General features: G+C 41.8%; 1 protein-coding gene across 1 annotated transcript in view; it reads right to left on the minus strand.

Annotated features, from left to right (window-relative positions):
- LOC105380787 (5-oxoprolinase) overlaps nt 1-13,518 on the minus strand; it is a 34,700-nt gene that overhangs the window by 7,733 nt on the left and 13,449 nt on the right. Inside the window, exons 15-23 of the mRNA XM_048628145.1 lie at nt 13,294-13,426; nt 12,911-13,055; nt 6,499-6,646; nt 5,242-5,354; nt 3,541-3,716; nt 1,589-1,686; nt 1,153-1,263; nt 685-818; nt 212-323 (exon numbers count right to left, since the gene is read on the minus strand). Of these exons, the coding sequence (XP_048484102.1) occupies nt 212-323; nt 685-818; nt 1,153-1,263; nt 1,589-1,686; nt 3,541-3,716; nt 5,242-5,354; nt 6,499-6,646; nt 12,911-13,055; nt 13,294-13,426 (1,170 nt within the window). The remainder of the gene's footprint in view (nt 1-211; nt 324-684; nt 819-1,152; nt 1,264-1,588; nt 1,687-3,540; nt 3,717-5,241; nt 5,355-6,498; nt 6,647-12,910; nt 13,056-13,293; nt 13,427-13,518) is intronic.

The following is a 13,518-nucleotide window of genomic DNA, read 5'->3' on the forward strand; positions in this document are numbered from 1 at the left end:
CTCGCAACTTCTGTCCAGGATAGCCAAGTGACGCAAACTGCTGAAAGCCCGCAGGACTCTAACAAATTCAAGCGAGTACAAATATCTGTTTTTAAACAAATATCTGCCCCGGCCGGGGGTTCGATCCCGCGACCTTAGGCATAGCAGTCAGAATCACTAACCAGTACACCATTCGGTCGTCGAAATATAAATATAGTCTTGTCTAACATACCTGGTTCAACGGCACGTCATGGCCCACCATGCAGCGCAGGCAGTAGATGAGAGCGGACAGAGTGATAGCACGAGGGGCGTTCAGGTTGCCCCACACTTCTGCACCGGTGCCGCTGTGGACAATATTATAAATACATGTAAGATCAGCGATTGAAGATAGGTATGGTGTAAATATGCGGGGGTAAGATCATCTATGACATACCTACCTACCTAGCTACCATTAGAGTGATACAGCATGAGTCCGTTCGCCATTTTCAAGTTATTTATTTATTCACGGGTTTCATAATTCCTACTAGACTAATATTATACACGGAAAAGTTTGTAAGCATGGATAGATGTGTGATTACCCATTCATTGGCAAACGGCTTAACAATTTTTCATGTTGTTTTAGATAGGCTACTTTTAATCCCGGAATTTCCCTATAGAAAATCATAAAAGCTAGTACATATTATATGTAAATAAATAAATACTCACGTAAAGTCACAAATAGCGCCTCCCTTCTCTTGATCCAGTGTGACGGTGAGTGTAATGGGAGTGCCGTTGTCCATATACTCTGTGGCCTTCAGTACTGGTGAACCGGTCGTCTCTATCGCCTTCTTAGCTATTTGCTGGGAAATGTAGAGATAGGATGGTGTTATTAATGTCACAGAATAATCATGGTAAAGGAGTAGCTACATGATGCAGTCGTCTATTACACCAATGAACCCCAAAGGACCTGTTTTCTTTCACGTTTTTTCAAGTATAAATCTATATAAAAGTTATTCAGAATTAACTCCTGTTAACCTGGGGTCACCCCTTTTCGGCTTACTATATTTTTGAAAAACCCCCTAGGTATAGTTTTTTTTAATGCCACAAGATAGAGCATTCCTACTAATGGTAGTGAGTTTTATCATCAATAGGTAGCGAATAAACAAGTTTTTACTATAAACTAAATGTAAGTACCTTAAGCATATCCCTGATGGCCACCTCTGCGTTCTTCTGTATATGAGACATGTACGCTTGCACCACGTCTAAACCGTACTGTTCTATCAGCTCGCCCACTAGTTGGATGCCCTGGAATATACATTAACATCGTCGTTATCATCTGCAATCATTGTTATCACTGATCAGTACGGTCGAAAAGGGCTTTTAGCTTGCCATGTATGCACGAATCTGCTTTTGTCAGAGTCAGAGTCAATATAACGTACTCCTTTTCTGATTTGAAAAATATAAATTATGCGTATTATCAATTACATAGACCACGATGTAGTATACCTCGTATGAGGAAGCAGTCAGTGCTTTCAACCAAATCGATCCCTATCTGGCATATGGCCATTAGGTGGCCTCGCTACTGGTTGGTTGAACGAAACAAATATTAAATTATGTTTATAAATATTACCTTTTGATTGGCTGCGACTTGCGCCTTCAAATCCGACAGGTTGTCAGCTAAGTTCCTGGTGCCAGAGCACCCTGGTTCTTGAGCTGGCTTCATCAGTTCTGAAACAAACATTACCTATAATGACATACGCATTTAAAAGTAAAGCCTTTCTATTATGGAAAAAGTTAGACCTGGATTTTGGGCGTTGTTTCGATCGATCATTCAATCGTTCATTCGGGTTCCGCTCATCTCGCATAATCTTTATTGACCAAAACTCATTTCGCATAACTCGTATGGTCTAAACTTTTTTGGCCGAACCATCACTTTGCCAAGACTTATGTGGCATAAGGCTCGTTTCGTCTAAAACTCTTTAGGCACAATCTTTAAACACCTAAGTTTCGTTTGCTCAAATTTATGTTCGTCTATACCTATGTATAATCTTGTTTCTCCTAATGTTATCTTGATAAATAATATATTAAGTATGTAGTAAATGTACAAATTGTGGTATTTTTCTCCTACATCCCGAAAATCACGATATTGTATGATAAAAAAATCGAAAGTTAACGACCAATATAATTATTACAAACCCCATGAGATCGAAACCTAAAAATAGGTGCGACGACGAGCAAAGCGAGGAGGAGCGTGTTAGGTGCACATGTTCATCAAAACCAAAGCGGAGCGCAGCGAAGCGGAGCGGAGCGTTTACCAAACAGCGGAAACAATACAAGGCACCAGTTTGCGCTATATAGGGAGACGCTCCGTCAAAGTTAAAGCCAAACGAATATTATTACTTTGTATAAACCTATGCCATAGCATTATTAGGTTATTCAAGATTTGGCCATACCATTATTAGGCTAAACAATGTTATGCGAAATAACTTTTTACTAAACGAGATTTATGCCATACGATTTTCGGCGTAACGAGACTTTGACCAAACGTTACTATGCAATACGAGATTAGGCAAATAAATCTTATGCCAAAAAAGGTAGAACCCGTTCATTCATTTATTCATTCATTCAATTTACTTATATCATGGTGGCTAGCTCGATATTGTGACCTTACAATAAACCTCTGTTTAAAGTCTAAATTCTTTAATATCAGCAACCTATCCTTACGAAGATACAGTCCACAATCACACTGACCAGGCGTTTAGTCATGGAAGATGATGGAGATAAGAAACATTTCTTGACAGATACGGCCGCTTTCTGTACATTTTGCATTGACGAATGAATGATTAAAGAAGATTTGGATCAAGGAACATAGATAAGTACCAGTAACGACACAATTTAGAGCGCGTTCTTGCTGTAACAGTACAATATCGACCGAGCAGCATAGCGCGCACCATTGAAGTCATGGGTTTTTTACTTTCACCTGCGCCTCACTCCGCACCTCTTAATAGGATCTAAAAAGCGTATTTACAGCATTGGTTCTGAAGTTGCGATTTTGGCACATTCGGCTACTTTTATCTCAAGATTCCTAAGAGAACCCCTAGACGAGAACCACATACCTTCCACCAGCTTCCATCAGCTATTTCCTTCTCCCTGAACCCCTGCTCATCCAATAACAAAAAGCTTTTGAACGCAGCTCCCTCCTCCGACAAACTAGTCGAGTGGGGCGGCATGGAGCCCGGGGTCATCCCGCCGATGTCACACTCACTACCGGGGGGTGTGGGAGTCTATGCGCTTATAGTAGAACAGTAGATATCATGTTCCTTGATCATAAATGGCAGCTATCTAAATAAGAGCGCGCTCTAACTGCGCTCTTAAGCGCGCCATTGTTACAATAGACAAAAAGCGACTCATAGCGACCAATGGCGTCGCTTCGTTTGACACATACCAGCTTGAGCAAAATGGCGGCCATTTTGAGAGCGTCAATTGACTAATGGCGTCGTACCGTTTTGGCACATTCAGATACTTTTACCCCAAGACTCCTAAAGGAAACCCTTTTAAAGCGTAGGATAACACACTACTAACCTTCAACAAGTTCTTTCTCCCTGAACCCCTGTTCATCTAGCAGCAGGAAGCTCTTGAACGCAGCTCCCTCCTCCGACAAGCTAGTCGAGTGGGGCGGCATGGAGCCCGGGGTCAGGCCACCGATGTCGGCGTGGTGGCCGCGGGACGCCACGAAGAATATTGGTAGCTGTTCTGATCTGTAGAGAGAGACATTTAGATGTTTTAGATCCACTACTCCATGGATCCCTGATGTCAGACTGCCGTCTGACTGAAGGTATAGTGCCTGTTTATGACCAAGTCGTCGGGAATTTCAGGTCACTATAAATATATCACGTAGGTTAGAAAACGGGTATCGTGTAGTATCGGTGAATAATGAGAAGACGTGTGTGTGCTTGATGACCGTTTATTCCCAACTGATTACACCGCCTATACAATCTACCCACATACGGTCATGTGCAGAGAAACCTGGCCCTCCTCTTTTAGTAACAATGCTTCTGAGAGGGGTCAGGTTTCTCTGCCGCTTACTGTACATGTAAATATACTACAATATATCTTCCCCTTAATCATTTTTCCACCCTTACTTATTAACTGTACTTTAACACTCTTTTTATTTATTATTTAGTAACTAGCTGTTCCCGCGCGCTTCGCTTCGCCTTAAAAAAATTACCCGTGGGAATTCCGGGATAAAAAGTAGCCTATGTTCTTTCCCACGGTCTAGACTAGACTAGTAAAGAGTAAAAGACAGACAGACAGACAGACACAGTTACTTTCGCATTTATAATATTAGTTAGGATTCTTTAAAAACGTATACAATATCCACAACCGAAAAAAAAGTAATTAGGTATACTTAAGTAATTTTTTTTTATGACTTAGGTATCTACAATTCTTACATAATTGGTGCGGTAATTATTGTTATAACTTATTTTATTTAACATAATTATTAAGCATGAATGATGGCCAACTGTAATTTAACTTAAACAACTACAGTATTATGTGTTTAATGTCGTTATCAATACCTACTATCAACTTGAATAACTTAAGGTACTAACATATTAACAAGCTTATATGCAAGTAGGTACATTACTTAACTTGTACATCGAAAAAGAAAGTACTTATATAGAACTTAGCATTTAATGGTTTAATCGAATTCGAACAAAAGTAAAAAAAATATACACTTAAGTAATAAGTAATCTAGTTTTACAAACTAATTAATAACGACAACAAAAAAATATGTTTTATAATCCGGTGGGTTTTGTAACCTGCTTTCTCTGACTTGGTTTTTTCGAGATGGCGGACCCCGGTCTCTTCCATCCGCCGCTGACACTGTGGCTCGCGCGGCCCCGGCTGTTAAGGCCTTGATGTCCCTGCGCACAAGATGATCATCGACCTGCGGAGACTTTGGAGGGGACACCCACGTGGGTGTCTCCACCTGTGTCCTCGTCCCCTAATAATCGGCGTGGAAGGATTAACTAAGGAACTCATCTATCTATCTATCTATCTGTCATGGCGAGCTGATTTTCCGCATTTAGCCTCCAAGGTGGGCTCCATTATGTGTGAAATACCTATGGGGTGACTAGCTATTAAGCCACCCAAGCTCACGCCAGAAAGCCATTAAACGACCTAAAGCCAGAAAACCACAAGTCAGAAACATAGTAAGTATCAGACGGTGAATGAATCTTCTGTAGAAGACAAACACAGTTGTGTTTATGTGGCATATCTTACTTGTGAAACACGGGTGTGATGACAGTCAAGTCTGGCAGATGCGAGCCTCCCGCCTTTGGGTGGTTGGCCAGGTACACCTCGCCGGGCTTCATGGTGCCGCCGCGGACGCGCATCTGCAATCAACATTATAAATGATTATATACTAATAATTAAAATTAGCAGTGGCCCGTACCGCACTCTTTGCTCAGTCATTTAATAATAATAATATGTGGGGACATCTCACACACGGCCATCCGACCCCAAGCTAGGCAGAACCTGTGTTATGGGTGTCGGACAGCTGATATATCTACACAAATACATAGATAGATAGATACTAAATATAAATATCAACACCCAAGACCTGAGTACAAATATCTGTCTTTAAACAAATATCTGCCCCAGCCGGGAATCGAACCCGGGACCTTCGGCATAGCAGTCAGGGCCACTAACCACTACGCCATTCGACCGTCATTTAAATTTAAGAAATGTGGGTAAGTTTGTAATGCCTCGCTTCGCTCGGCTCTTTGTGATTTGGAAAGTGCCAGTTAAGGTTGTATTGCCTCGCTTCGCTCGGTTATGTAAACTTCAGGATATGCAGTATTGACATGTATGGCCTCGCTTCGCTCGGCTCTTTACACTTTAGGGAATCCCGGTTATAGGTTTGCGCTGCCTCGCTTCGTTCGGCACACTAGGTTTTAAGAAATACGGTGTTGGTGTAAATGGCCTCGCTTCACTCGGCTCTTAAGGGTTTAGACAATGTCGATAAGGTTAGGCTTTAGAGAAAGCTGGGTTGAGATATAATTATGGCCTCGCTTCGCTCGGCTCTTTAAGGTTTAGGAAATGCCGGTTGAGTGTGTATTGCCTCGCTAGGCTCTCAAGGGTTTAGGAATGCGAGATTGGGTTATTTGGCTTCGCTTCGCTCGGCCATTTAGAGTTTGCTGGAAAATGCCGATAAGGTTAGGCTTTAGGGAATGCTGGGATGAGATGTATTGCCTCGCTTCTCTCGGCTCTCTACGGTTTAGGAAATAGCAGTTAAGTTTGTATTGCTTCGCTTTGCTCGGTTCTCAAAGCTTCAGAGTATGCAGGGTTGAGATGTATGGCCTCGCTTCGCTCGGCACTTTACACTTTTACATAAATGTAGACTAAAGATAGTTCTGGTTCGGAAACAGTTATAGCCCAGATATTTCATAAAAATCGTAAGAATAAAGTCGCAGGTCCAGAACTATGTTTAGTCTTCGTTTTATAATAAACAGCTCCGTAAAACTCCTGGTGGCTGACCTGGTGCTGCACAGTATCCTGCATGGAGCCCAGGTGCACGGGGATGTGCGGCGCGTTGGACACCAGCCCGCCGTCCGCGCCGAACAGTGCACAGGAGAAGTCGAGCCGCTCCTTGATGTTCACGGATATGGAGGTGCGTTGGAGGATTCTGGGAAGCAAGTGGGGTTCGTTTATGCATAGACTAATACAATGGTTTATGGTTTTCTGTAAGCTTGGATTATATTCTGGGATGTGGCAAATCTCTTGTAGGTTTTGGCTCTTTCGAGTGCGTGATTTGAAGATGATTTTTGATCAGTAAAAGAAGACTTCACGTGGCGTTTTCTCTAAGGTATGTCAACTATAGATCGCATCCAGTGGCGTGCTTCGGGAGAGGCCTACGTCCAGCAGGGGACTGCTATAGACTGATAATTATGTCAACTATATTCTGGGCCAATTATGTCACCAACATTCAATGCAACAAATCAAATACATCTGCCTCTGATCAAAGTCAACTCAAGCCAGCAGTAGATACAAACAACCATGAGAGTACCCCACTGAAAGCTAATACAATGACCCCCAGGCAGCCCACTTGGCAACGCTATCCCTCAGCACCCAACAAAAGACCATGTCCCTCAATGTCACCTCCGTCTCCCACCTCGGCTGTGACTACTCAAAACAAGTATGATTCTTTGCCTGTCGATATGGTCACGGATTCCCAACCATCCACCAACACCCATAATAAACCACCACCTATTATATTATATGGTATTGATGATGTCAATTAACTATCTATGCTACTAGAATCTTCAATCAACCAAAGTAATTTCAGCTTCAAGATAGTAAATAAAAATCAGCTGCGAATTAGCTTCAGCAGCATTGAAGATTACAAAAACGCCCTTAATATATTAAGGTCCAAGAATCTTATTGGTCACACATTTACTCCCAGAGAAGAAAAGTGCTTTCGCATAGTTATAAAAAAACTTCACTTTACTACACCTCATGAAGCCATCTGCAAAGAAATACAAGCCACTGGAAACCAGGTACGTGGTGAAATAATAAATGCTAGGCATGGACCAGAGAAAAAGCCAACATCGACATTCTTTGTTAACCTTGAACCTCATATAAACAATCAGAGAGTAAAAGAAATTAAATACATATTCCACCAAGCTGTTGAAATAGAGGATCCAAAGAAAGCCAAAACGGTTGTGCAATGCCACCGCTGCCAGCAGTATGGTCACAGCAAAAACAATTGTATGCGTCCGTTCCGATGTGTGAAATGTGGAGACAGTAACAAAACCACCCTGTGTCCTAAAAAAGATAGGTCCACTCCAGCCAAGTGTGCCCTGTGCTCTGGTGAGCATCCTGCCAGCTACAAAGGCTGCAGTGTTTACAAAGAAATCCACGCACGGAAATATGGTAGATCAGTGCCAAAGAAACCAACTCTCTCCGCCGAGCCCGACCCTATGCCTGCCGCAACTGCAGCCACTATTCAACCATCAATCTCGTATGCAGAAAAACTAAAATCACTTCCAACCAACAATTCAAAACAAGATCACCTATTTCAACCAACCGATTCAACCCAGCTTGCATCAATAGAAAAAATTATAACTCAACAAGCAGAAAAAATTGATATCCTACTCCAGCACATTAGCACTCTCATGAGTTTAATAACCACTCTCGTCTCTCAACTATCAAAATAGGATCTTTACGAATAGCAACGTGGAACATAAATGGGCTGGTATCTAGCCGAAATGAATTAGAATTACTCATCAAAAGTAATAAACTAGATGTTATACTTATATCTGAATCTCATGTCACAGATAAGACAATATTCAATGTTAAAAACTTTTCAACGTACTTCACCCCCCACCCTGATGGTACATCACATGCTGGCACCGCAATATTGATAAAGACCAGCATCAAACACCATGCTCTCCAACCCTATCAAAAACACAGTATCCAAGCCACATCCATTAGAATTGAAGATACTTCGGACTACTTAAACCTATCTGCAGTTTATTGTCCACCCAAGCATAAAATTAAAGAGGAGCTATTCACTGACTTTTTTAATTCTCTGGGAAGCAGATTTATTGCTGGAGGTGATTTCAACTCAAAAAACACCTAACTGGGGATCCCGTACTACCACGACTCGGGGACGCGAGCTGAAGAAGTGTGTGGACTCAAATCATCTTACACCCTTATCTACTGGTGAACCAACGTACTGGCCAACTGATCCAAATAAAAAGCCTGATCTATTAGATTTCTTTATATGTCGAAATATATGTCAACTTCATACTCTTGTCGAGTCATGTTTTGATGGATCCTCTGATCACACTCCTGCCATCCTAACACTGAGCTCAACTGTTATAAATGTCGGCTACAACGAGACTTTATGTAACAAGGATACAGATTGGGACAGCTTCCAAGATTACATAAATGATAATATTGACATACACATGCCCCTTAAAACCAGTGAAGACGTTGAAACCGCATGCTCATACATCACTAACCTTATCCAAGTGGCAGCATGGAAAAGCTCACCTGAGGAGAAGCCTAATATACCTAAGCAGAATATCCCTCTTCATATTAAAAACAAAATACAAGATAAACGCAGATTGCGTAGAGTTTGGCACGCCTCAAGGCACCCAAGCGATAAAGCAGCTCTAAATAAAGCATCTCGTGAGTTAAAGAAGATTCTACAGGAAGCTAAAAATGCCACCGTCAAACACTATGTTACCTGTCTATCGGCCAATGGTAAAGGTGAACATTCACTGTGGAAAGCCACTAAAGGGCTGAATCAACCCCAAATAGCAATTCCACCAATAAGATCAGGAACAACCTCATGGGCCCGGAGCGATAGTGAAAAAGCAGAAGTATTTGCTAAACATCTCGCGTCAGTCTTCCAGCCAAACGAAGGGGAAGAAGATACACTGATAGATGAAGTGCTAAATCAAGACTTTCAACTGGACCTACCATTGAAACCTACATCCCCGAGAGAAATCCATCGTAGAATCAAAGAGCTGGAAACCCATAAAGCACCCGGGTTCGACCTAATCACACCTAGAATCCTCAAAGAACTGCCTAGAAGTTGTGTTGTATTCCTCGCATGTCTATTCAATGCTATCTTTAGAACTCACCATGTACCGAGTATTTGGAAGGTATCTCAAATCATACTAGTTCACAAAAATGGGAAGCCCACCGACAGAGTCGACTCTTATCGCCCTATCAGCCTGACGCCGATACTATCAAAGTTGTGGGAAACAATTCTCCTTCATCGCCTTTCATCTGCCTTGGCTAAGGAAAACATTATCCCAGAACACCAATTTGGATTCCGAAAAATGCACGCCACAATTGAACAAGTCCACAGAGTATACAACGTGGTTCGGCAATGCTTCGAGAAGAAGGAATACTGCTCTGCTGCATTCATTGACATTCAACAAGCATTTGACAGAGTTTGGCACAAAGGTCTCTTGTACAAAATCAAGACACTCTTACCTCACTCATTCTATCCTATCTTATCATCATACCTCAGTAACAGACTATTTCAAGTCAAACAAAAAGAAGCAAGATCAAGCCTCTATGAATGTAAGGCAGGTGTCCCACAGGGATCAGTCTTGGGCCCAGTTCTCTACAACATCTTCACCTCGGACATGCCCCAGACTCCGAGAGTAACTATAGCCACATATGCTGATGACGCGGCATTCCTATCCTGTGATCGTGAACCCGAAATTGCATCACTAAATCTGCAACTCCAGCTGGACCAAACAAACATTTGGCTTAAGAAATGGCGCATAAAGGCAAGTGCTCAAAAATCAAACCACATCACGTTCACACCCAACAGAAGGGACTGCCCTGGTGTCAGATTGGGCGATGCTACTTTGCCCCACTCCAACTCTGTGAAATACCTTGGATTCCACTTGGACAGACGATTAACCTGGAGCAATCACATAAAAAAAAGAGGGATGAACTGAACTTAAAATTCAAGAACTTATACTGGCTGCTGGGTCGACGGTCTGTTCTTTCAGTTGACAACAAACTTCTCATATACAACAGCATCCTGAAACCAATATGGACTTATGGGATTCCTCTATGGGGGTCAGCTGCCAAATCTAACATAATGTGCTTACAAAGGGCTCAAAACAATGTCCTAAAAGCCATATGTAACCCACCTTGGTTTATAAAAACAAGTGAAGTTCACGATTACCTGGGGGTACCGACAGTACAGGAAGAAATTGCTTCATATAAAATGAAATACAAGCTCCGACTGGCAAATCATCCCAACTCACTAGCTTCTAATTTGCTAGACCCATCTAACCTGACTCACAGGCTCAAGAGAGCAAATGTGCTGCATTAATAAAGGGGTACTCTGACAATGGTCAGATCTCTCTGAACGTCAATGATCTTTCCACAAATCTGATAAAAGTCTGGCGACTGATGGCAGATGCAACAAGGAAAAAAAAAAAAAAAAAAAAAATATTCTGGGCAACCTTGGCAGACATAGTCACACTCACACATAATATCTGGCTATGTGGCTGACTGTGTATCTATTTTAAGTCACAGCATTTTCCGCTCAAGATTTATAAACTCATTGAGATAGGTCCGGTGATAGATTCCCGACTTACGTTATGGATCCAAAACTAAGTATAGTAGGTAACTATAATGTGGCAAGTTACTTGGCGACCCTCCTTGCGGGGTGAAAGAAGTGGCGGGGGCGAGGTAGCACGACATGCTACACACGTAGAAAAGTGTGCCCGGATTAATCTCGCGATAGCTTGTAAATATTTCTGACGTAAGTAAAATTTTATTCTAAGAGTGATCCCGTAAATGTCATATTTCGCTTAAAATTTATAGTTTGACAGCATTAAAATTTGGATGTTTACCTTCAGAATATCTACCAATTTGAATTTATTTATGTAAAAGTGTTTTATTTTATTAATCAATTTCCATTTCACTTTCATGTTCACTCTCTGTTTGAACTTGTTCATCGTCGTCGTCATCCTCATCTTCATCATCGTTTTCATTAACTTCAATTATAAATCTAAGATCAAAACCAAAAAACATTATACCTACTTTGAAGTATAATGTACTAGAGTACGCCAGTCATATATTAGTTCAGTGTAAAACTGTACACCTATAATATTTTATGTTTAATTTACATTAAATTATAAATAAACAATAACATACCTGTCCAATACATCGTCAAATACTCTATCAGATTCATAATATTCGTCTTAATTTTTTATGACATGGTCGTCACAATTTCTCCACTTTTCAGGCGAATAATTAGAGAAAAGCAACTCTTTTATCTCTTTATCTAAGTTAGAGTCAATCGACGTTTTTGCGATCTCGCCTTTCACGTACCGCCACACAATTTCAATAGGATTTAATTCCAGGTGGTATGGGGGTAGACGAAGCACGATATGACCATTTCCTTTCAAAATTTCATCAATTTTGTAATTTTTCTCTGTGTTTTGCTCATTAATTACTTTCATTAAATCACATAAATTTTGGTTGCTTTCCTAGTTACAAGAACTGACAACTGACGCACTGTCATATGGACTCTTCGTCTTTGTTGTTTACTTTTTCGTATCTGACTGCGCAGTACCAACCTTTAGCCGCGTAGCATGACTGATCCGGTACGCTGTTCTACAAGAAGCCCCTATATTGAGACATTATACGATTTGTTGTTTTTAACGTTATTTTGTTGACGAATTATAGATATAGATACCAATAATAATATAATGATAATATTAAAAAGGCCTCAACACTCATCCTAAGACTAATGGTCTCAGGATCAATGATCTCATGTGGGTCGCACTCAAATTATGACAGACTATATAAGACTTAAGAAGCGTCCGTAGTCGAGCGGGCCTCAGTGATCGTAACTGATCGCTGAGGTTAAGCAACAACTGACACGGTCAGCCATTGGATGGGTGACCAATTTCAAGTGGCGCTTTTCTGGACGCTTCCGTGCTTCGGACGGCACGTTAAGCCGTGGGTCCCGGTTGCTGCTTCGGCTGCAGTCGTTAAGCCTAGTCAGAGGCCTTCGGGCGGCTTGAAAACATCTGTCAGTCGGGTTGCCCACTTACCCGACAACTCTCTCAGCACAAGCTTGCTTGTGTTGGGGTCCACCAACCCGCACTTGGCCAGCGTGGTGGACTAGGCCTAAACCCTTCCTTCATTGGAAGGAGACCCGTGCCCCAGCAGTGGGGACGTAATGGGTCGTGATGATGATGATATAAGACATGTGGCCGCCTCGGCTGCGCGGCCGAGACTGCCGTAACAATGACATGCAGTGCACGCATTGCCCTTCACCGCTACCCCTCCCGCTACCCGCTGTCGTCTTGGGTACCTCGTCCCCTCCGCGTCTTTCACCCCGCAAGGAGGGTCGCCAAGCAACTTGCCAATCTATACCTAGGTATTTAGTATTTACCTGCCCATCTGTTCGGCTATCGACATGAATCTGTGCGAGAATATGCTGAGCTGTATCGGCTCCAGGTCTGTGGTGATTTTCTTCGCTTGTCCCGAGCCGATTGTGATGTTGATGTCCCCTTGTTTTGTTATAGCCGCTCGACAGTCTGAATGATAAAAAGAGGGAAAGAAATTTAATAAAGCATGTATTCTGCGTAATAAGCTACTTGAATCATTTGAAAGTAGGTCTAATATGATTAATAAAAGCTCTATTAGATATATTAGACCAAAAAAAATACCAAGTTAGTTAAATAAGATTTTTTTTGCGAATTTTAGCACAATGGTATTGTTTACAACCTACAAAATGTACAGTGAAAGCTAGTGTACAACGTTTGCTAAACGTACTCGGCTCGACCAGTATAGTAGAAAGATTGTCCATGATAATAGCTGGCCCTAGTATCTCCTGGTCAGGGCTGAGTTTTTCCAGCAAGTAGACTTGAGTGTCCTGGTAGCCGCCCTCGAAGTACACTTGGACTGTCTGTGAAGGAAAATGTTTTATATAAGTTAATCTGTGGCAAGCTAGCGACATCTATTTGCGATTCATAGTTTGTGACCTGAAGGAAGGCGTAA

The sequence above is a fragment of the Plutella xylostella genome, chromosome 20 (assembly GCF_932276165.1).
Source record: "Plutella xylostella chromosome 20, ilPluXylo3.1, whole genome shotgun sequence".
Lineage (NCBI taxonomy): Eukaryota > Metazoa > Arthropoda > Insecta > Lepidoptera > Plutellidae > Plutella > Plutella xylostella.